General features: G+C 36.0%; 1 protein-coding gene across 6 annotated transcripts in view; it reads left to right on the forward strand.

Moving 5' to 3' along the window:
- The first annotated feature begins 285 nt into the window (after nucleotides 1-285).
- HBS1L (HBS1 like translational GTPase) overlaps nucleotides 286-25,269 on the forward strand; it is a 137,954-nt gene continuing 112,970 nt past the window's right edge. For 2 of the 6 annotated variants that reach the window (XM_027850646.1, XM_027850647.1), the window contains exons 1-4: nucleotides 286-458; nucleotides 5,335-5,400; nucleotides 19,538-19,669; nucleotides 19,911-20,096. In XM_027850646.1, the coding sequence (XP_027706447.1) occupies nucleotides 416-458; nucleotides 5,335-5,400; nucleotides 19,538-19,669; nucleotides 19,911-20,096 (427 nt within the window). In that variant the 5' untranslated portion in view covers nucleotides 286-415. The other 4 variants (XM_027850648.1, XM_027850652.1, XM_027850649.1 and 1 more) reach the window with 4 other exon arrangements.

The following is a 25,269-nucleotide window of genomic DNA, read 5'->3' on the forward strand; positions in this document are numbered from 1 at the left end:
CCACTTCACACCAAGTCCTAGGACCCACATATATTTCACGTGTGCAGGAATCCAGGCGGCACCACGTGACGAGGTCGGTATTGGGGCAGCCCCGCCTCCTTGCCGGCTCAAGTGGCTTGTGGGCGGAGCTCCCGCACGTAATTCCCCGGCGTGCTACCAATCATCTCCATGGTGTCGGCGGATTAGGGAGTGGGTGGAGTGCCTGAAGTCTCAGCGCGCATGCGTTTTTGGGAGACGTCGCCGTCTGGCGCGTCGTCGCGCGTGCGCAGAACCTTTGCGAAGAGCTTTGCCGGAAGCCAACATGGCGTCCGAGGGCTCGTCAGGCTGCTGTGGCTATCGGGGCCGCGTCTGAAAAAGGTAGTCTGAAGGGGCCGAGGCAGTGGGGCCCAGCGCTGGGGCGGACACCGTAGGCGCCATGGCGCGGCACAGGAACGTCCGAGGCTACAATTACGACGAAGGTGGGTACAAGCCCGGTCCTTCCCCCTGCCACCCTGGGCCGCGGCCTTGGGCCCTACGGGGCTGACTATCTTTCCTTTGCTCCCGGCCTCCTTTTTGGCCGCTTCCCTTTGGCTTCCCCCGGCATCCAGGGCCCGGAAGTAATGATTTCGGAGCGTGGGGACCAGGACAACTTGGTGGGGTGTTATTTGGCATAAACATATTGGACAAGGGGAAGATTTGTTAGAAGTAGGTAAGAGAATGATCCAGCTGCTAGGAGTGATGCCACTCATGGTCATTATTTTTCTTTTGTTATGTGTGCAGCGCGCGTAGACTATTGGGTAGGAATTTGGCAAGGTAAGAATTTTGGTGTGCTTAGCACCTGCCACATAGTAGGCGCTTAACGTTTACCAATTTATTAGTGCAGTGTAAATATCACCTTTCAGGGGGACCTCCTTTAACGTGTAAATATACACCCATGTGTTTTCTTCTTTAGTGCATTCCCCTTTTTTCTGCCCCCCATTTGTCTTTTTTGCACTGCTCTATCTCCTTTAAAAAAAACAAGCTCCACTAATTAAAAAAAAAAACACCCAGTTTTGGGAAACCTTTTTTGATTTATTCTCCAAGCGAAGTTTTTGTTTTGGGGTTGTTATGGTATAAATATGCAAAGTAAAAATGTTCAGTATCACACTTTGAAAGCTCTGTATGTCGGTTCCTATTTACTTATGCATTAAGAACTGTATGAATGAGTTGGTTATCTTCTGGCTTTGTTCCATTTGAATTTCATACTAAATTAGGAGTTTAGAATTCAGTAGGTGATGATAAAGGTCCAAAGAAGGGAAACTAAAATGATCAGTGACTTTCATATGAGAGTAGATGAGACCGAGAGGATATTGTAAGCGAAATCTATGCAGTCTTGTAGGGTCATGGCTATGATGAATTTGGACCTGTTCACCAAATCCAAAATTGTTGTATAAAGAAGGAACTTTGAATGAGTTTGTGTTATGACAGAAAGAAGTACTTCCTTACACACTATCAAATAAATGGATCTAATTATTTAAAATTATATAAGCCATATCCAAGGGGCAATTTACCAAATTTGGTGATTTATGTAACTTTTCCCTCTATTACATTTAAGTGCCCCAAGAGCAGATCTTTTCCATTCACTTCTGTGCCCTCTAGCCCCAGTTCTTAGCTTACAGTAGGCACTTAATGTTTATTTAATCGAATTACCCATGGTAGAATTTTAAAAGGGAAGTTAGGGATTCATGACATATCCTTAAATGTTGGTATTTGTAAAGCAACTACAACTATACAATTTTTGTTGTAAATCTTTTAGTTGACTGTTATGATATTTGTTATATTCCTGATATTGCTTAAAATGGAAAGTGTTTAAAGCTTGAATCTAAATGTTGTAAGTCACAGATGTTTAAATAAACTGCATTAGATTAGGTGGAAGGTCTGCAGAAAACAAAACAATATATGATTAGACTTAATTATTTCTATTTTTGTACATTTTGGTTTTGAACTGAGAACCTAAGTTTTTTCTCAATTTACTGACCCTCCTGAGTTCAGGTTGCCATGTTTTCTTTGGAACAGTTGGTGACATCATAACTACTTTAAATATGTCAGGAACAGTTTTCTTCATCTTGTTTTGTCTTAGGTGTTTGTGATGGCATTGACTTTCTAGAATAACTAAAACCTTCTGAATCATGAGTCAGCATGGTGAAGAGGCCAAAAATCTTAACTTTTTTTTTTAAAAGAAAGTTATTTTGCAAAGCATCTTACATATCTTTTGGATGGTTAATATATTTTGAAATGCTTTTTAGTTTACATTTCTTAGAATTGCTAATGAATGAATTAATTATTTGATGTAATATGCTTTAGTTGAGCTACTACTTCTTAAAATTAAACTTGTTGGTTTCATTTAAAATGGAAAATTTTAGTTTTCTGTATGCCCAGAGGTGGTTGTTGTTTTTTCCCCTGATATTGTTCTGAGAATTTTTCATAGTCTTTGAAAATTAAATTCCTTTCTGATTGGCATTTAACTAATTTTTATGAGTTAGTGTTCTTTGTCCTTAAAGATATCAATTTATCAAGGATGTGCCAGTTACCCCTTTTTATTCTTGGATCCCACTTTTTGAATTCTTGCTATTTTAACTGACCTTTTTGAGATTAGTAGACCAATAAGAACATAAGTCTAATTGTTCTAAGATTGTGGACATCCATACCTAGTCCTTAGTTTACTTCATTTCAATTTAATATTTGTGCCCACTATGTAAAAGGTATGCTGCTAGGCATAGTGAGAAGGATGCTGTTTGCATGGAACTTATACTCTAGTAGGGGAAATAAAACTACGTACATTGATCTTGTGGAGTTTAATGTCTCTTGAAGTATTAAGATGTGCACACAAATAATAGGAAAATGATTTTACTGTTTGTACCGCTAAGCTCAGCCAGTTGTATTAAAAATATGTGCCATCGATTACAAGGTTGCCTAGATGAAAAGATGGGTAGATAGTTCATTTTGGCCTAATTTAAACAGCATCAAATAAGCAACTCAAGAGTGTAAATTCTAGGGGGCAACTAGGTGGCACAGTGGATAGAGTACTGGCCCTGGAGTCAGGTGGACCTGAGTTCAAATTTGGCCTCAGACACATGATACTTATTAGCTCTGTGACTCTGGGCAAGTCACTTAACCCCAATTGCCTAGCCAAAAAACAAACAAAAAAAAAGTATATTCTACAGATAGTAGTATATAATATTTTATTTTCTTGGAGAAGCTGTGTGAAATATAAATGTGAAAAAAATTGTTGAATATAGGGGCAGAAATATTAACTAAATAAAAATATTCAAAATCACCTGAAAGAGAAATGAAAATTAAAACAACTTTGGGGTTTCCTCTCACATTCAAATTGGCATAGATAAGGAAAGATGAAAATAGTGTTGAAGGGGGTTGTGGGAGCATAGCCACGCTTAAAATACATTGGAACTATAAATGTGCACAACAGATCTGGAAGACACCACTGAATTGTGTGAGTTAGTAAGTATCAGGCACTGTGCCAAGCTTTGGAGATGCAAAGGGAAAAAAAAAAAAAACTAAAAAAACAAAACCCAGTTCCTGCTTTTTAGGAGTTCATAGTTTAATAGGGTAAATAACATGCAAATAACTTACAAGATATATTGGAGAATAATCTCAGAGGGAAGGCACTAAAATTAAGAGTACTGGGAAAGATTTCTTTCGTAGGGTGGGATTTAAACTAAGACTTGAAGGAAGACATGGAAACCATGAGGTAAAGATGAAGAGGGAGAAAGTTCTGGCATGGGGGATGTTGTTCAGTTGTTTCCAATTCTTTTTGGTTTTTTTTTTTTGATGAGGCAGTTGGGGTTAAATGACTTGCCCAGGGTCACACAACTAGTGAGTATCATGTGTCTGAGGTCGGATTTGAACTCAGGTCCACCTGACTCCAGGGCAAGTGCTCTATCCACTGTGCCACCTAGTTGCCCTATACACCATAGTACACCAGGTCCATCTAACCTCTGCTATCTCTGGGAGTTTGTCCAAGTTCATGTTTGTTGTTTTCGTGACACTATCAGTTCTTCTCATCCTCTGGTGTCTCCCTTTCCTTTTGCCTTCAGTCTTTCCCGAAATCAGGATCTTTTCTAGTGAGTCCTGTCTTCCCACCATATGGCCAAAGTATATAAGCTTCAGCTAAATACTAAAATATTTGGCCTTCCAGTGAATAATAGCATGAATTCTTTTCTTTAAGTATTGAATGATTTGATCTTTTTGTTGTGTATAAGGGACTCTCAAAAGTCTTTTCCAGGACCACAATTCAAAAGCATCAATTCTGTGGCATTCAGCTTTCCTTATAGTCCAACTCTCACAGCCGTATGTTGCTACTGGAAAAACCAGAGCTTTGACTATACATAACATTAATGTCTTTGCTTTTTAGTATGCTGTCCAGATTTGCCATAGCCTTACTTCCAGGGAACAAGGATCTTTTAATTTCATGACTGCTGTTGCTGTTTGCAGTGATCTTTGAGCCCAAGAATATAAAATCTGACACAGCTTCTCTTTCTCTGTTGGCTAGGAAGTGATGCAATCAGTTGTCAAGATCTTAGTTTTTTTGATGTTAAACTTCAAACCAGCTTTTATGCTCTCTTTTTACTCTTATCAGGAGGCTTCTTAATTTCTATTCACTTTCTGCCATCAGAATGTTATAGTCTGCATATCTGAGATTGTTGATATTTCTCCTGGCACACCTTAAGTCTGGCTTTTGATTCATCCAGCCTGGTATTTCATATGAAATGACATGGGAGATAGCCAATGGAAAATGCTTTGAGTTGGGAAATGGATTATCTTGTGTGAGGAAAAGCAGGGAGGCTGGTGTTATTACATTACAGAGTGTCTGGGTGGAAGTGAGGTATAAGAAAACTGAAAAGGTAGGAGAGGACCAAGTTAAGAAATACCTTAAAAGCCAAAAAGAGGATTTTATATTTGGATCATGTAAATAATAGGGAGCCACTAGCGTTTATTAAATTGGGGGAGGAGGGTGATTGTAGGTATACGCTGACAGCTGATTGAAGATGAACTGGAACTGTTGAACATTTTGATCCCATTAGTGGGCATGTACACCAAGGAAGTCAAAGATAGAAAGGTCCTTTGTTTACAAAATATTCATGGCAATACTTTTTGTAGGAAAGAACTGGAAACAAAGTAGATACCCATTGGAAAGATAGTCCGATCTTTAAAGATAAATATTTTCAGTCTTTGAAACAGTTGTTAGAGTAACATATCCCAGGGTCCTCATAGCATAGATGTGTTTAATGTTGGAAGCATTATTGATTAGAATAATATCACTTGATATTTATGTTACTTTTTGTATATTTCATTTAGATTTTGAAGATGATGATCTCTATGGCCAGTCTGTAGAGGATGATTATTGTATTTCACCATCAACAGGTATGTATTCTGGATGAAATTGAGAGTCTTGATATGGGATTTTGGAAAAAAAAACAGGTGGAAAAAGCACTGTTTTTCTAGACCTTGAATGTAGCAGAAGAAGTCTGAATTGTATAAGTTCTTTGAGGGCAAGGACTGTTTTTCTTTTTGTCTTTGTAGTCTTGGAATCTAGCAACAATTCTCCATACATAAGAGGCACTTAAAACGTAGTGTTGGATTGGATTGGAAGATAAATACTTTAATATGCATTTGGAGACATGGGTTAACTATTTTTACCTGTAACTGAAACTATATGATTTTATTTCTGTCTTTTAAGTTTTAAACAATTTGTAGAAAAATGATGTGTATGGTTTTTTTCATGTGTATTAAAGATGAGAAATATTTTTCTTTGGTGGCATGGAATGTAGTGTTAGTGAAATGAGTATTGGTTCTGTAGTCATGTGAACTGCATTTTTGAGAATCCTGCCTTTGCTACTTCAAATTTGCAAAATGATTTATCAGGTTTCTTCCAGTTTTAAGTCCTGTGATCCTAATTCTAATTTGCTCATGTTGGAATGGTAATATGTTGAATAATATTACAGAATATCATAGATATTTTTGGCAAAACTTTTTTACTTTTTATTCTTTGTTAGTAGTTATTGGATACTTTATGTATAGCTACTCCCAAATATTAGAGGACTAATTTTTCATTTCAAAACTATTTTGTGGGTGGTCTTGTAAGTAAAGTTTGAGGCAGTGCTGTAATCCTCTTCTTTAGTTAAAGTTATCTTTCATCAAAAGCGGTTCTTTGGTCTTTCTTTTGTTCTTTAAGGGATAGAACAAAGGCTGGAGCAGAGTTCTCTATTGAGTCTTTTGTATAATGATAATATTGAGGTGTTCTATAAACGTATTACTATAGCTTTCCAGTTCCAAAAATTTGCATGTAAGTTGGTTGTTTGGTACTTTAGAATGCATTTCCGTTATAAAACAATGTTATAAAAATGGTGATTAGATTTCCAGAGCTGTCCCACAAAAACTTATTTAGTCCATAATGTGCCTGAAGAGGCAGCATAGTTTAGTGGATAGAGTCCTGGATTTGAAGTCAGGAAAGAAGAATTGAACTGAAGTTCTGCCACTGATAGTAGGCAAGTCATTTCCGTAAGTCATAGGCATTCCCCTAAGTCATAGGCATTTCCCTAAGTCACGTGCAAGTCATTTCTTTATTCCTTGGACAACTCTTTAAGACTATATAAATTAGAAATGGGTGGGAAGGGGTTTGCATATGTGATACCTGAAGTACAGTATTCTACTAATGGTACTGCAGAACATAACTATGACATTAAGTAAGGTTTATTTTGGTAAATACATTTGGGATTCCACTTAACAGATATCAGAGGCACAACTTTCCCTTTCCTCCTATAATCTGGATACTGGTAGAGTCTTTGTAATTTGAGGGTAGAAGTAGTGAGGATTTTGGAGGGATTTGTTGAGGGAAGGGTGCTCCAGAATTTTGAAGGTCAATTGCCAATATAAATTCTTATGGAAACTTAGTTCATGGCTAAAACCCTTTATTTTCTCCCTTAAGCTATAGCCTACCTCTTCTGGGCATTTCATTGTAGGTACTTGGGCAAGTTTAGGACTCTAGGGTGAAGAGCAGGACAGGCGATGTGGGTATGGGGGTGGGAGGCAGGCAAAACTGGAGATTACATTGATTAGGTGTTGGGGTTGCTTCCTGATAAGACCAATCCTGGAGCTAGGTAATAGTGGAGAAAAAGGACAGACATTAGGGCAGGAGTTCTTAAACATTTTTTCTTAACCATAGGTCTGTGGTGAAGCCTATGGACCCTTTTTCAGAATAATATTTTTAATAAAATAAATTTATATAGGATTATAAAGGAACCCACTTATAATGAATACAGTTATCAAAACATTTTAAAAAGTTCATAGACCCCTGGTTAAAAACACTATCTTGACTACTTCGTCTTGTTACCTCAAATCCTTCTCTACACCATGGGGAACAATTTAGAAACAGGACAGGATGAGAGAAGAGAATATTCCTTCTTCTATTTCTGGAGAAAGGAGTTTCTTCTTTGTGGTGGCCCATGTACATCCCTTTTGTAGAAATCTTTTCTGGCTGTTGCTGTTGTTGCTCTTCCTCCTCCTTCATTCTTTAAGAGTATCAATGATATCAGGAGGGTGATGTCTTGACTTACAAGTGAGATAGGGCTGTGCAGAGTCACTCTCTCCTCTAGTCATCAGAGTCCAGTGGCAAGACATAGGTCAGAATGATTGGCAGTGGCCCCCTGGCTCTTGTTAAAAGTTCTTCAGAAGCTTCCTCTAACTTCTTGTACTTGGTTTTGTTGGAGTCCCTTCTATATTTTTCTAATAAGCACCTGTTACTTCTTCACTACAATTCTACTGTCAAGTGTCAATGGCTATTGGTACAGCTAAGGGTTACTTTAAACTTGTCATTATGTTTCCCTTTACAAATATCTATTCAAGGAATCATATATTCATTGTGTTAGAGCTAGAAGAGACCTTTGAGTATAGCCTGGATTCAGGATGACTTATCTTCCTGAGTTTAAAGCTGTCAGAAGATACTTACTAGCTGTGACCCTGAGCAAAGGCACTTAAGCCTGTTTGCCTCAGTTTCCTCGTCTGTAAAATTCAAAGGAAAATGACTAACTACTGCAGGATCTATACCAAGAAACCTCAAGTGGGATCACAAAGAGTTGTACATGACTGGATTGACTGAACAATAAATGTATGTATGCATATATATGAAATGTGTACATATGTAATATTTCTTTAAATATCCTGTCTAAAAAAATTTTTTTTTAACAAAAATTAACCTCAAATGTAATTTGGGCTGTCATTACTTTCATAGATGATGAAACTGAAGTCCAGAAAGGTTAAGTGACTGACCCAAGATCCCACAGATAGTAATGTAATCTTTTTGAGGACAGAGACTGCTTTTTTTGGTTTTTATTTTGGTACTAAAATCAGCAAGGATTTATTCACTGTTCAGTGCTGAGGATAGAAATAAAAACAAAGCAGTCCTGCTTTCAAGGTGTTCAGATTCAACTGGGCTAAAAAAAAAAAAGTACATAGACAAACATAAAATAGATCCAAAATAATTTCCAGAAGGTAGGACATATATATAATATGAAGGGCAGTTTAACAGTAGAACAGCTTATCTAGTATAGTGCCTTGAACATTATAGGTACTTCCTGTTTTGTTTACTTGAACTGAATATAAAGTAGGAGAACTGAGATTCTAATCCAGGTCCTCTGATTTCAAATCCATCCCTTTTTTCTTTGCATGGTGCTTGATGTTTGATTGGAGTTGTAGTCTTCAGGCATTTATTTAGTGCCCATTATGTGCTAGGCACTGGGAATAAAGCAGTCTTTATTCACAATGATCTTACATTCAAATGAGGGAGAATACAAGTATATAATTAAGTATAGACAGCATAAATATAAAATGAATACAAATATAGACAGCATAACTAACCATAAGGTGGTTTGGGAGGGAGGGAACTAGTAGTTAAGAGGGAATGAAAAGAGGTTTCAATGTAAAAAGATGGTACATAACTGAGTCTTAAAGGACCCTTTGAGGAGGAGGCAAGGAGGGAATGCTTGCCAGGTATGTGGGATTAGGTCTGGGGGTGGGTGGATGTTTTATGTTAGGGATATAGAAGAAGCCAATATGACTATATCACAGTATCGGAGGGGTAGTGATTAATGTCCGGTAAGGCTGGAAAGACATATTTGGACCAGGTTGTAAAGGGCTTTAAACGATGTTCCTGTTTAAGTGTAGAGGTGATGAGGCCACTGGAATTGATTAAGCAGGTGTCACATGGTCACATCTGCATTTAAGGAAAATTACTTGGTCAGCTGTGTGTAGGATGATCTAGAATGGTAAGAGACTGGAGGCAAGGTTTTTTGGTAGTGCCTTCTACATGAGTAGACTGTTTGCCAGGCACTGTGCTGCTCTATGCTGGGGATACAAATAGGAAAAAGAAGGATAGTCTCTGCCCTCCAGAGGCTCACAGTCTACCTCTCACAAAAGGAGGCTTGAGAAGTGAGAGGAGGGAGAAGGTAGCTGGTGAAAGATAATGATGAAATCTGAAGAAGTGAATCTGGGGGGAAAATTTAGAGGTGGCTAGCCTAGGCACACTCCTTAAATAGAGTTTTTGGGAGGAACACATTACTCCACCCACCAGTCACAAGGGCCCTAAGGGCAGAGGACACTAATGAAATGTGAATACTGAGGCTGATTCATCTTTCAGGATGATGAAGTTCCTGGGGTCATGATGGAGGAGTCCAAAGGACTACAGCCAGGTGGAAAATGAATGAGTGTAGAGGGAGAAAGAAAGAAGGCCTAGAATGTAATCTTGAGAAACTCCCACAGTTAGAGGGTGATACTTGTATGGGTGTGTATTAATATGTGTATACTTAGGTCTGTATATGTGTGTGTGTGTGTGTGTGTATATATATATATGGGGATAAATGTTTATTGACTTGACTACATATGAACAACGTTCAAGGAGATTGAGTAGTGGTTAGATAGGTAGGAAGAGAACCCGAGAAGAGTCAGTATTATGAAAACCCAGAGAGGAGAGGGTTCTAGGAGGAGAGAGTAGTCAGCAGTGTAAAGAAGAATGAGTACTGGTGAAAAAAAAGAGATAGGACAATTAAGAGATCACTGTTACCTTGGAGAGAGCAGTCACAGTTGAGTCAGTTTAGAAGCCGGAGAGCAAAGGATTGAAGAGAGGACAAGAAGTAGAGGTAGCAAGTACAGGCAACTTTTTCTAGGAGTTTGTCTAAGAAAGGGAGAAGAGATATAAGATGATAGCTTGAGGGAATAGTAGGGTTCAGAAGATTTTTTAAGGATTGGGGAGACAGGTGTATTTGAAGGAAATAGAGAAGGAACCGATAGATAGGGAGAAGTAGAAATAGAGTTTAGTGAGGATAATAGAATGGCAGTCAGCTAGTGCAGATGGGTTCAGATGGAATCAAGGGTACATTAGAGGGGTTAGCATTGGCAAGAAGGAAAAGAGGAAAAAATGAGAAATGACACTGTTTTGAGATGAAGAAAGGGGAGTAGAGAGAGGTCCTATTGAGTGGCTTCAAGTTTTCTCTGGAAAGTTAAACTCAGGATCTTTGAAAGGGAAGAAGGGGAGGTGTGGGAGGCTTGAGGAGAGAGAAGAGTCTAGAATAGCTTCATGGGAAGTGACATGGGGACTGTTAAGAAAGAAATGGACTATCTTACTACAGGGAGGGCCCAACTGAAGGATAACAAGAATTTTTAATGTACCCAGTTAGCACTATTATGGGACTCCTTCCAGCTGCTTTTAGCCACTAATCAGTAGGAGTGGGGGAGGTAGATGGTGGGAAGGCTAAAGTTTGGCAATAAATGGGCAACAAGAAGTCACAGAGGCAGAAGACAGTGTAGAGTTGAAATGGTTAACTGTTGGATTGAGTGTAAAGTAGGTGTCAAAGTCCTTAGCTTAGAGGGGAAAGGGGAAAGTGAAAGGCTTGAGAAGTGAGATTTGGAATCATTTCTGTAGGGAGTATGATAAGGAATAAATTAGGGAGGAATAACAATATTGCTTTGCTGAAATGAAGGCCCAGTTGTCAGTGGATAGTATGAATTTGTAATGTATCCAGTCAGCGAGGTTTTGGGACTTCAGTTTAGAGTTAAAATGGCCATCAGATTGAGTCTGGAGAGGGAGCAAGCTGGATCAGTGGCCTCAGAAAGTAAAAGAACTTGAGTTCTTATATAAAGGCGGAAGAATAGGGTTAGTAGAAGTGAGGCATAGGGAGTAGTAGTTATGGTCAGGTAGGGAATTATCAGTTTCCAATTAGGGAAGTAGAATAATTGTTAAGTAATGGTGGGGTCTAGTGGAGGACTATCCCTGTGTATGGCTGAGGTGGAGTTGAAGTACATATTTGGATTTACATAATTGTGTCATACTCTATGATGATGTTTCTATTATGCCCAGGCAATCATAATTAGGTTTTTTAATTTATAAGAAGTACTTGAACCAAAAAGAAAAAACCTGTTTTGAGGAAAAACTGATTTTTTTCTGTTCTAAATCTTTGATGCTTATTAATCTTTTATAGATAATATACCTTAATTTATCCATTCTCCTTTCTCTTCCCTTGCTTTGCATCTCTATTTGGGCCATCTCAGCTTTGAAGTTATGCATCTAGAAGTTAGGTTATTAATTCTCTTGTAGGTGTATTTTATTTTATTTATTTTAATTATTATTTATATTAACATCTTAAAGGCCTTCTGAGGTCATTATCTTAAGATTAGGCTGTAATGTATTCCTTGATTCCAAGTGAACCTATTAAGATGTGAATAATGCTTGTACTTTGATACCCTCCTCTCTCCCAGCCACAACTTTTTAGAATGAATTTATAAAACCTTAACAGGTTTTAGAGAATTTTTTTCAATCTTATGGGGAAAATATAAAGATTCAGTACTGGTTCTTTGAGGGCGGTTCAGCCATCTCTCACTGCTTTTTAAAAATAGCTCTATCCGAGTGGCCAAGGGACCACACCATTCTTAAAATGAAAAAACAGGGTAAAATAAATGTTAAATCCACTTAATTTCTTCCGGGATACTAGAGTTAATTTGTCTGTTAGATCTAGGTTCAGTGTTAATGTACTATATTCCATCACTGGCTAAGTTTGCAGTGTGGTACCACATAGGGATTCCTAGAGAGGTAGTTGTTATCTTCATTTGGTAATGACATTCACAAAGCCTAGTTGGACTGCATCCTTTTGAGTGGGACGAGAAAGTTTGGTTTTGGAGATAAGTATTACTGGTACTGCCCTTCGGCGAATAAAATCCTCCCTCACAACAACCATCATTTGAGTGTTTTTGCTGTTTGGCAGCATGATACCAAAGTCAGGTGTTTTAAAAATATTGCAAGTGTCAGAGACCTGAATTTTGGGTAAATCTGTATCTGGAATAGAGAAGACACTAGTGCTAGACATTGTAATTTTAGAGTACAAGAACCTAACAGCCGGTCATTGATGTCTCCCTTTTGAGAACTGATATTTTGCATTTGAAATGGCCAGAACTGGCAAAAGAAAAGATCAAAATAGCGAGTACTGTCTCAGCATCTGATCCATTAGTGGCAGAGAGAATATACAATAATACACTTATTATAAGGGCTCTTGGGCAATGAGTCTGTTATTCAGATTAAAATTCAGTCTAAGGTGTGCTAGTTTATGAGATAATTGTTGGTACAGTATGCTATTAGGTGGAGCATTGTCAGGTCTCAAATTACACTTATAAAACAGTAAATCTCAAAATACTTTGTATTTGTTAAAAAAAAATAGATCAATCAAATAGAGAAGATTAGGTATATAACATGCAGAAGGAAATGTATCTAGTAGCCTTAGTAGTCAGTAAACACAAAGATCCCCACTGTTGTGGTAAGGATTTGCTAGTTGATAAAAGCTGCTGGGAAAATTGGACCATAGGCTGGAAGAAATTGGATTTAGACCAACACCTCACCACAAATGAATACATGACCTAGATATGAAAAGTCACAATATAAACAAAATAAAGGAACATGGAAAAAAAATTAAAAATCAAATCTATGGATAGAAGAAAAGTTCATGACCAAACAGGAGATAAAATGTTTAATTTTGATTGCATAAAATTGTAAAAGTTTTTGTGTAAACATCCAATAAAGTGAAGTTTAAAAGGGAAACACCAGAAAAAAAAATCTGAAAAGGTCTAATTTCCAAGATAGATAAGGAACTAATTAAAATTTAATAGAAAAGGAGCCATTCCCAATTGATAAATGGTTTGAGAGAATCAACAGGCAGTTTTTGAAGGAAGAAATCTGAGCTATTAACAACAATATGAAAAAAAAATGCTTCAGATAAATTCTAATTAGAGAAATAAAAATTAAAGCATTTCTGATATTCTACATCATCCGATTAGCAAAGATGACAGTAAAGGAAAATGTTAAGTGTTGTAGGGTTTGTGGGAAAAGCAGGCATATTGATACACTGTTGGTGGACCTGTGAATGGGTACAGCCATACTAGAATGCAGTTTGGCATTATGCATACAAAGTTTCTAACCAGTGCATGTCTTTGACCTAGGGATAATACTGCTAGATCTATACCCCAAGGACATCAAAGAAAGAAGAAATGGTTCTATATGAACAAAACTATTTATAATAATATAATACAATACAGTCTTAAGAAACTGGAAACTAGGGAGTTGCCCATCAATTGAGGAATGACTGAATAAGTTGTCATATGTGAATGCAATGGAATGCTGCTGTGCTCTAAGAAATGAGGAAATAAATGATTTCAAAGAGACAAGGAAAGATCTTATATACTAATGTAGAGTGAAGTTAGCATGACCAGAAGAAAAATTTATACTATAATATCAATATTACAAAATTGAACAATTTTTAAGACTTATAAACTGATGAAGAAAGAAATGAACAGAACTAGAAGAAAAATGTATACTGAAAGAAAGAAAGGGTAGAAGCATTTGTATAGCACCTACTATGTGCCTGACACTCTGATGAATGCTTTACAAATAATATGATTTGATCCTCACAAAAATCTTGTGATGTAGGTGCCATTATTATCCTCCTTTCACCATTGAGGAAACCCAGGCAGACAGAAGTGAAATGACTTGCTTAGGGTCACACACAGTGAGTGTCTTGAGGTCAAATTTGAACTTAGCTCTTCCTATCCCTTGCCCTACCTGACTGCCTACAATAACAACGTAAAGACTGAAATTCTGAAAGCTGTGAGAACTGTGAACAACCCAATGACCAACAGAAGAATGAAGATGAAACTTAGTATTCAGGAGGTGATGGATTTAAGGTGCAGAATGAAACACACACACACACACACACACACACACACACACACAGTGTATAGCCAGTGAGGGAATTTATTTTGCCTTACCATACATATTTATTAAAAGGAATTTATTTTTCTTTCAGTTTTTGGGAGGTTATTGCAGTGGGGGTTGGGATGGAGAGAAAACAGATTGGTTAATTAAAAAGCACTTTACAAAATAGAGGGGTAGGGAGTGCTATTGATGTGGGCTGTTGGACACACTTCATCAGATGAGGTCACTGTATTGTTAGTTTTGCTCAGTTGCTTTACTCTTTAAAGAGAGTGGAGATAATCTGGAAGTGGTTGTAGAGTAAAAGCAAAACATGCCAATAAAACAAAACAGTTTAAAAAAGAAAATTATTGGTTGATATTTAGGTATAACAAGGATATCTACATAAATATGAATTTTAGTATTGTTTATGACAACAGCGCGTGACTATTTTCTTTTCAACTAGCAGTTATTATTTACTTTTTTTATTGGGATAGTGTAGATAGTATTTTAATTGCCTTGCATTTGTTCTGTTCTTTATTGCATGTGGTTATGATTGTATTTGTATTTTAGCTAGAATTCACCTTTTTTTCCGCATAATTTAATTACCTGACCAAAGTCAAAGTTAAAAATTTTTGTTTTAAGAAATACTAATTAAATACATGTGCTTTATTGAATATCTTTGTATTCTATATAGATTCTGCCTTCATCCTTAACAAACTCTTTAATAAACTAACATGTAGGGGGATTGTGCTAAAGCACCAGCATATCGGATTTAGAGTGAGAAGGGACTATAGATAGGTCATCTAGTCCAACTTCCTAATTTACAGTGAAGTAAATTGAGAACCGTAACATATAATAAATGATCAATGAATGTCATAGACATGTTTATTAGTAGTTTGGAAGTTGGCCACAGAGAAAAGAGGGACTTGAGCTGGGTATTGAAGGAAAAAGGAGAGAAACAATGGTATTTCAGGCAGGTGGAACGACATGTTAAGGGAACAGTTCATAGACCATTTTGGCCAGAATTGAGAATTTGCATAGGAAAACAATGATAGTAAAATTGGAAAGGTATGTTTGGGTGGATTTTGTAGCACCTTGAAAATAAGGCTAAGATGTTAACAGGCTTTAGTTTATATTCAGTGATGAGCATTAGCATTTAAAAAAATTTTTTTTTTGACTGAGGATGTTTACTATTAGGAAAACTTGTCATCAATGATAAGACAGTTGTTGATGTTCATTATTTTAAAGAATATATAATCACTTATAGTGCTTTAAAATTTCCATTGTTTCTCAATTCTTCATTTCTTATGGTACAGTAATATTCAATTACATTTATGAACTACAGTTAATTTAGCTATTCCCTAATTGACAGGCATTTTTGTTTGTTTCTAGTTTTCTATTACCATAAAAATTCTACCCTTTTAATTCTATAGCTGAAAAAAAAATACGTGCAGAGAATTGAGTATTTAAATGCATCCTTCATTACTGTTCTTGGGGAGCTAAAGTTTAGATGTGTTATAGGCCCAGTTCCCAAAGATTTTGCCAATAAGGGAATAAGATCCCTTTAAAAGTATCTGTAATATACACTACTGCCTAAATGCTTGAGATACAAAGCAAAGTGCTCTTTGAGTTGTGAATGGGAAGGTGAATATTAGAGGGATGATCAGAATTCATAGAAAAAAATAGCATTCGAGTTGGGCTTTAAAGGATAAGTAATGAGTACAGCAAATGAAGGTGGGGTAGGAGGAAGGTATTCCAAACTCAGGAGCATCCTGAGCAAAGTCATAGAGAGTTTGTTGTATGCTTAAGGGTCAGAAAATTATTTGGTTTGAGTGGAGCATAGCAGTGCATGGGAGGTAGAGCTATAAGATGTGGTTGGAAACCTAGGGTGGCACTAAATTGTGGGGGACATTTAGTGGCAGGCAAAAGAGTAGACTTGGGACAATGGGGCAGTAAGGTCCCATTGAAGATTTTTGAGCGCTAGTGTGATATGGCCAGATTTATATGTTAAAAAATATTATTTTGGATGGGGGGATACATGGAAGGGAAGGAGCATTTCAGAAGTTTTTGTAGTACTCCAGATAGGTGCTAATGGCAGTTGTACTAGGTTGGTAGCATTGGAAATAGAAGGAGAGAGAGGCCAGAAATGCAGCAGAGATAGGATTAAATGAATTTGGTAAAAAAGAATTAATGATAGTGCTGATGGTTATGAACCTGGGCAGTCAGATGAACAGTAGTTACAGATATACAGTAGTGAAGCCAGAAGTAGTAGTAAGTTTTAGGAGGAAATATGGTGACTGCTCTGTAGGTTTTTCATTTTTTCATTTTGAGATGGTGATAGGACATCCAAATGGAAAATGTTTTGTGGGCAATTGGAGTCAGGGCCATGAATCGGCATAGAGGTCAGAAGTAAAAATATAAATTTGGAAGTCATCCACATAGAAAAATGGTAGCTAAAACTATGGGAATGAATGAATGCCAAGGACACGACTGAAGAGAAAAGAAGGCCAATGGTTGGTAACAGTATGAGGTAACTGCCAATCAATTGCCAACTCCTGTTGATTCTGCTTCTGAAACATCTTTCCTTTAAACACTGTCACGTGTCTGAAACAGGCCCTCATTGAATCATGTCTAGAATGTGGCAATTGACTCTGGTTGGTCTCCTGCTTTGAGTCTTCCTACCTCTAGTCCATCATCCTCTTCTAACACTTTAGTCCATCCTTCACTTAGCTATGAAAGTGATCTCTCTGAAGTCCAAGTTTGATGATGTTACATGGCCTCTCCAATCCTGCTTAGTCAATACCATTGACTCCCTATTAACTCCAGGATCAAATATAAAATCCTCTATTTGGAATTCAGAGTCCTCTATAACCTGGAACCCTTCTATCTTTCCAGTCTTCTTATACCTTTCTACAGTGACACTGACTGCTTTGCTATTCCTTGAATAATACTCAGAACAGTGATTCTATTTACACTAACTGTCCTGTTTCCCCCCGTACCTGCAATTCTCTTCCCCATCTCTTGGCTTCTCTGGCTTCTTTCAAGTCCTAGCTAAAACTTTTATAAGAAGCCTTTTCAAATTTCCCTTAATGTAGTGCCTTCACCTAGTTGATTATCTCCAAAATTATCCTGTCGCCAGAACTGGGATGCTCTGAGTTCAAATTCTGCCTCATATAACTTCTAGCTGTGTGACCCTGGGTTCCCTCATCTATAAAATTGGGATAATAATATCACCTGCTTTCCTTTGTTGTGAGGATAAAATGTGATAACATTTGTAAAGCACTTTATAAACCTTAAAACACTCACTGTATATAAATGCTAATTGTTAAAACTGTGAGTGCTTTGAGAGCAGGAACTTTTTATTTTTATATTTTTGACCTTTTTTTGTATCTCTAGCTCTTAATCACAGTGCCCCAGCTCGTAGTAGGTGCTTAATAAATGCTTGTTGACTGACTTGATGACAATTCCAGGAGCAAGACATTTTATCTCTCACCAATAGGCGTTTTCTCTGGGTATTTCCCAAGTCTAGAATACTCCCCCTGTTCAACTCTGTCTACTGACTTCCAAAAGGCTTACTTTAAGTTCCAACTAAAATCTCATCTTTTACAGGAAGCCTTTCCCAAGCTCTCTTATTTCTAGTATCTTACCTCTGTTAATTATCTTTTATTTATCCTGTATATAACTTGCTTTGTGTATATTTGTTTGCATATTATTTTTCCCATTAAATTTTAAACTTCTCGAGGGTAGGGACAGTTTTTTGCCTTTTTTTTTTTTTTGTATCCCCAGAGCTTCACACAGTGCCCAGCACATAGTTGTTGCTTAATAAATGTTTGTTTATTTGTTGATTGATTGTTGCTGTCAGATTAGTCTTCCTTATCTATAGTAGTACTGTCACATAGTGCTCAAAAATACTGAATCCCTGTTGTCTGTAGAATATACCCTATACTTCACAGACTTGATAACCTTTGCTCCTGATGCGCCAATATCATCTTTTACCCATTTTCAGTTAACCATCTCAAATGACATCTCTGTGGAAGCCTTTGTGTCTCATTTGTGCTTATGATGTATTATTAGTGTTAGTTATCTATGTCTATATATTACTCCCCTACTAGATCATAAGCTCTGTGAGCACGTTTAACTTTTTATCTCTCTCCCATTGCAACATAATACTTTGTACATTTAAGAACTCATTGCTTGAATTGAATTGATGGAATAGACCTCAGAGATTAATGAAAGAAGAATAAACAAGACAACTCACTGGATATAGAGCAAAGAGTCCAGGGATAATACTCAAGATTTTGAAACTGATTGATACCAGTGTCAGAAATAGGGAAGTCCCAATGGGTGGCCCATTTTTGGGTGAAAAAATATCATGTGATTTTAGAATGTGTTAGTTTTGTGGTAATAGTAAGTCTTTCACATAATGACAAAATATTTACCAATCAGTAGAATACATGTATAAATGAAAGAAATTCATTAGAGAATGGAGTTGTACACTTGTGGGTTGTCTATATAGTTCAAACCATCAAGCCAGGATACTGGATAGATGCTTCTTTCTTAACCTGATTAACATCATGCTCTCTTGGTTTGAAGGTTTCTGAAGAGAGAATTTTAGAGTAAGAGGCACAGAGTAAAGGCCCAGACTTCTGGGGTGTAGCCCAAATTTGGGGGATAGGATGAAGAAGTAGAGCCATTTCACGAGAAAGAGGAGAAATTATTACAGTCATAAAATGGCATAGCCAGCAGGGAACATAAAGAGATGTAGGTAGTCCAACCATAGGATTAAGTGCATTGCATTTCACAGTTGGGTGGTGATTGGTGATTCTGGATAAAGTAGATTCAGTAAAATAAGTAGACTACTGAAATTCATGTATTTTCAATAGATCAAATGAGAAAACATGTACTTTGCAAACCTTGAAGCACTATGTGAATACTAGCTGCTGCTGATGATGCTAGAGATGCGAAAAACCACTTGGGAAGGGTTGCTGAATGAGTAGGCAGTGAGAAAACCGAGACAGGATTAGTATAGATTTAGAGCCTTGCATTCAACAGTGAGTGTATGGGAATATATGAGATTGTATCTATTTTCTAAAACCAGTGTAAATGACTTCTTAATGATTTATTGTTCAGTATCATTTGTTTTTTCTCATATTACTGTACATAATTGATATATCAGCATCTATAATTTTTAATTAACTTTTTCTCCTCGGTAAGAAAATTTAAGGTAGCTTTTAGGAACTATTTATTTATAGTGTCTTTTTTTTTATATTATAGCTGCTCAGTTTATTTACTCAAGACGTGACAAACCACCATCATTTATTGAACCAGTAGAAGAATATGACTATGAAGATACTAAAGAACCTACTAACTCTATTTCTAATCACCAGCTTAGTGGGACTGATCAAGGTACAGTTAAGAAAAAAAAACCCAAAACTTGTTTCTCTGTTATTCTGAACTTCCTTCCACCCATGTAATCACAGGTTTAGTCCAATTTTTGAGAAAAATCTTGTTTCTAAGGGGAAGTGATAGATTTCAGCCATGCTTACAGTATTACAAACTGCATAGAAACGTAGATATTTATTTGGAAAGTTCAGGGCTATTTTGTGATACTATATAATGTGTTTTTGACTACTGTTATTTGCCGTAGCTCGTCTTTATTCATGCCTTGATCACATGAGAGAGGTGCTTGGAGATGATGTCCCAGATGAAAAAATGATTGAAGCAGTGCTGCAAAACAAATTTGATGTGGAGAAGGCTTTAGCTATGGTGCTTGAGCAAGATAAAAAGCAGACCAAGAGTGAGGAAGCTGTCTCTACGGGAAAGGCAACAAAAGGTATGCTATTAATTGTTTTGAAACCCATTGTTGCTTGGAATAACTTAATATTTTACAGAGGTTTGTGTGTACCTAACTCTTAATTATTCATATATTGACTACCTGATTGAAGGATTACCTAGAGTGCCTTGCTGTTTCATGTACCTAGTTGTCTACCTTTGGGTTTATTTACTGCTCGTTTTCATATCTTGCTTGGGCAAATCAAATCAATTTCAGGCTAGTAAGTTTCTTGTTAGTAGTGTACATTAAAAAAAACTGATGATGTAGGAAGTAGAAATGAATGGCAAGAACAAAACTGGGAATTGGATATTTCACTGACCTGTTTTTCTTTTTTTATCATTTCCTGGAAAATCATGAATAAATGGGAACTGACATCTAATCAGTGTTTAAATTTGTAAAGAAAAAGCCAAACTTCAGTTTTTATTAGTATAAAATTAGAGTTAACCTTAAAATTAGAATTAAAAAGAGAAGTATTGTATAATACAAATCATAGTGCTATTTACATAATACATTTGGACCTTTATTTTTTGTCTTTGTATAAGGCTTTTCTCATACTTATTTGAGGTTTCTTGTAGCTAGTGTCCTGGATATGCAAAATGTCTGACTCAGGTTAAAGCAAAGTTGTTGGCAGTGAAACTGCTTTTATTTGGGTAAAGTTGACTGACCATTGTGGGATTTGAATCTTTAACCATGGTCTCATTAGCAGTATTTTCTGAGTTAACTAGTTTAGACTAAAGTAAAATAGTTTAGGCAGGTTTTTCTTAGGTGTTTGCATCTGTTTAAAGGTTGAGTCTTATAAAGTTTGGTTTTGTTTGGCTGTTTTTGAGGTTTGAACTCAATCTGTAAAACCTTATTAATTTGAGAGTTTATTAATTCAGTAATTATAATTTGGACAAAGGCTAGGTTTAAGGCTTCTAAAGGGAGATAATATTAAAAAATATCAAGAGGGAATGTTTACTTACTGAAAATTACCCACTAATCCCAAAATTGGGATACTAATAAATCCTGTCTTCATTAAAGTAGGTTTCAAGATCCAATACTTATAGCATGTTATTACCTTAGGTAATTACTATATGTACTCAAAAGTAATAAAACAACAATTTAAAAAATTCTGCACTTCAAATTCTTCATGAACTCAGATTTCTTGCACCCTTAGTAATTCATATTAGGTTTTATTTGTGACATATATGTGTTGCTGAGTAAGACAAATTAAAAAAAATAAACTAGTATTTACTAAAAAATACTTGTTGGAAGTAAACCATTTCCTATATTGGTAGCTATGTTTTTGAATTGTTAAAATTTTCAATTGTAAAAGGAAGGCAAAAGATGTCTTGAAAGTATCCTTTGGAATGTTTCTTAAATAATGACCATGCACCTCTTTATTCATGTCTCAGTTCTTTAAAGAAACATTTAGTAATTAAATGCCTCGTTTCATGTTTTCTTTTGGTTGCTGTGACTGTCTTCTCCATATGTGGAACTTTTTTTTTCTGGACCCATTTACCCGAAAATTACTGGCTATTGTAAGGTAAGGAGTCTTATTTTGTTCATCTGAAGTATCAACTGATAGTGTTCATAGCTTTTTTCCTTCACCAGTAAACCACTCAGGGTGCAGTAGTACCCCTTTTGAGTTTTGTGACTCAGTACCTAAAGATGGATTATCTTGTAATTCTTCAACTATATTGAGTCACCGTTTACTACATAAAAAAAAGAAACTTGACAGGCCTCACAGTGATAAGAAACTAGAATCATGTAAGTCATCAAAAGAACTGTCATTAGCTGACCTAATTAATGATATGCCACATGATTCATTTTATGAATCTCTTAACAGTCAGCCAACGATTAAATTTTCCTCTAAAAGTGACCTTGAAAGTCTGATTTCAGATAGTGTAGATGGTAAATTATTGGGAGCTGATTCATCTGAGTCTTCCTCCTCGGTTGATTACAAGGGAGAACCAGATTTGAAAGCATTAATACAGACAAAAAGATCTGATAGTTCTTTGTCCATTGAAAGTGGTTTACTACCCAGTGTTGAAAATATTCCAGTACAGAACAACTTGGGAAGTATTGGTAGTTCTTTTTATTTAACTAACACATTAGAAAACATGACTCTTGATAATAATATAAGTCATCTTCAGAATAAAAAGGCAGACTTATCTGAAAGTGTTCTTTCAGCTCAACAGTGTTCCAAGAAGCATAATTTAGGAAAGGATTGGGTACAGTTTTCCAAATGTGAAAGTCCATCTCTTACTGAACTATTTCAAGAACACAAAGAAAATAATCCAAGCCAATATTTTTCTTTATCTGATCTTTGTAACCAGTCTTCTGCCAGTTTTACAGATATGAGTTTGGGATCCACGCCATTGTCACAAATAAGTCAGTGTCAGTCTTCAGCTGGAATACCAGAAATAACAGGATCTCTGTCATCTTTGGCATTTTCTAAGGCTTCTCCTACTAGAGATCTTGAAAATTTATCTCTTTCTGATTTAATTGCAGAATCTATTAATGAAGTAGATAAATCTCAAATTAGAAAAGATCCTTCTATGTTGAATTTACCTGAAATAAAGTCTTCTGCAGTAGATTCAAATATTGATCTAAGTGTCCTTATAAAAACCCCAGAGATCTTTCCCAAGCCTATAGAAAACCAGTCAGATATCTTAATACCAGGAGCTAAAGTTCCAAGTTCTAAGCTAGTGAAAATTTCTAGTTTCTCCAGAGAGAATAAGAAAAGCAAGAAAGGCTATATTACTAGGAAACCAGCTTTTTCTCTTTCTTGGACAAAGGCCCTTGCTGCTAGACCTTCAGCTTTTGCTTCGACACTGTGTCTTCGATATCCACCGAAAACCTGCAAGAGACACACCTTTGACCTCTATAAGACTTTTCTTTACAGTAGACAAGTTCAAGAAGTAAAGGACAAAGAAATAGGTCCTCTCAAAGTAATAACACCATTTGACTTCAAATCCGCATCCCCTGATGATATTGTAAAGGCTAATCAAAAGAAAGCTTTTACTAGAGAATAGTGTAAAAGAGAAGGAGAATTCGACAACTGTTGCAGAGCTTTTTCTTTTAAGCCAATTTAAAATCTTTACAGAATCCCTTTATACTTTGGAATTGTAATTAATTTTTATTACATGTTTTTAAAAATTGTTGTATCTGACTTGGTAACAACTTTAATTCATTTGTATTATTGCACTGAAACTAATCATTTGCTACCCGTCCTCAGTAATCATTAATGACATGTATAATTAACCATCTGAGCCCATAATGTTTACAAATTGTGTGTACAGAGTTGTAATTCTGACATCAAACCTCAGATAATTTCATTTGAAACTTGTTTAGCTAAAAATGTTTTTTTTCCGGTTTTGAGATGAATAATTGTATTTTATAAAGCTTATTTTTTAATTTGTAAAGATTTTTCTTTTCTACTAATACGAATATTCATTACATTTAGCAGTTGTTTTGGACTACTAGCTTAATGGATTTTTAAAATTATATATGTATGGCATAGCATGCCTAGAATATAGTTACAAGATAGAATGTTGTCTGTGTCATTCCAGTTATACTGTTGGGTACTAATTTAAATGTATAGTTAATTCTGAAATTCCTAAGCTTTAAAAAAAATACTCAAGGGTTTAAGTAAGTCTTTTGCTGCTAAACATAAAATAGAAACCGGTTAGCGGGACCAGTTTTAAAATTTGAAATGTACGTTATGAGTCATACAAGTTAATTGTTTACATGTTTGTTCTAATTGAATGTTTTTAGGTGCAGAACATAATGCTTATTTTCTTTTTTTGTGGGGGAGGAATGGCTGGAGGTATCTTTTTTCCATCAGTTTTATTTTTTCTTTAGAAAAATGCTCAAAGTTGAGGCTTTTCTTTCTCTGTTAATAGGTATTTGCCCAACAAGGGCAGGTTTTTAGTAACTCAGACCAAATTAAAACTATTTTAGTCAGAGAATTAGTAGAGTGTTTTTTGTCTCTTAGAGGAAAATAAATCAGACTTGTTTGAACTTAAAATATTTTTGATTTTTAGTAATTAGGATTTAGAAATGCCAAGAAAAAGTGGTGATTCTGATTGGGTAGATTCCAGTTCCTTAAAACCTTCAAAGATTTCCTTCTCTAGGTGTGGAAATGAACACTGGGTTTCTTGAAAACTATATCAGTAGAGTACAAGCTCTGGGAGGTCCTATTAAACTGGAAAGATTTCCAGTAGCAGTGCAAGGATTGTATGTTCAGTATCTGAGGACAAACTAATAAGCTAAGTTTGGGGAGGATCACCAAGTTGAGTGCAAGGGTAATGAGTATCCAATTACAGTATTTTCCTGGCAGCTACCTGGAAAAAAATATGTTTAACTATCAAAAGGTCACTTTTGGGAACAGAGAAACAAACTGACTTTCCATGTGAACCTTAGAATTTTTATGGGGATTAAAATTGTTTTTTTTTCCTAGCTGCCATTTAATTTATTGCTCAATATGTCCCAGTATTTATAGGTTGTATGTGTAAAAATGATTTTCAAAGTATTTTTGGTAGAAAAACTTGAAGTGAATATATAGTCATTGTTCTTAAAAACAAATATATGATTTTCATAGTTTGAAGATTTTGATACATAATGAATAATATTCTTTGCAAGGGTAATTAGGCATTCAGGGTGAGGTCTGTTCTGTTTGGCTTTTCAGAATTTCGTAATTCATTATATTACAAAATGCTGCTACTGAACTTTTAAATTTTGAGCTGTATTTGGGGGATTGGTTTTGGAGACCACAAATAATTTTCTTTTTGGACAGCAGTTACAGAAAAATGGCAAACGATTTAGTAACTTTGAGCTTTTAAGCCAATATTTTGAATGGGGGTGGGGAATAGAAGGGTGACAGATAACTTACTGTTTTAAATGAAACAGTTTTCTACTTTTGGTATACCAAAAGGTCATCCATAGATCAGTTTGGGGCTCTAGACATATTTTCCCACCAAAACAATGTTTGAAATAATGATTAGATTCCTAAACTAGTCTACAGAATCAATTTTACTTATAAGGCATTACCAGCAATTGTGTTACAGTTCTAAAGCTATTTTTTTTTCCAGTTACACAGGGTATGGTTAAATAGGTTATTGTGGGCTAACCCTGAAACATTCACTGTTTACAATTTTGTTTCTGTGGGAAAATGCATTCTGTACCATAA

Source organism: Vombatus ursinus, unplaced genomic scaffold, assembly GCF_900497805.2.
Source record: "Vombatus ursinus unplaced genomic scaffold, bare-nosed wombat genome assembly UNPS02009132.1, whole genome shotgun sequence".
In the NCBI taxonomy this organism is placed as follows: domain Eukaryota; kingdom Metazoa; phylum Chordata; class Mammalia; order Diprotodontia; family Vombatidae; genus Vombatus; species Vombatus ursinus.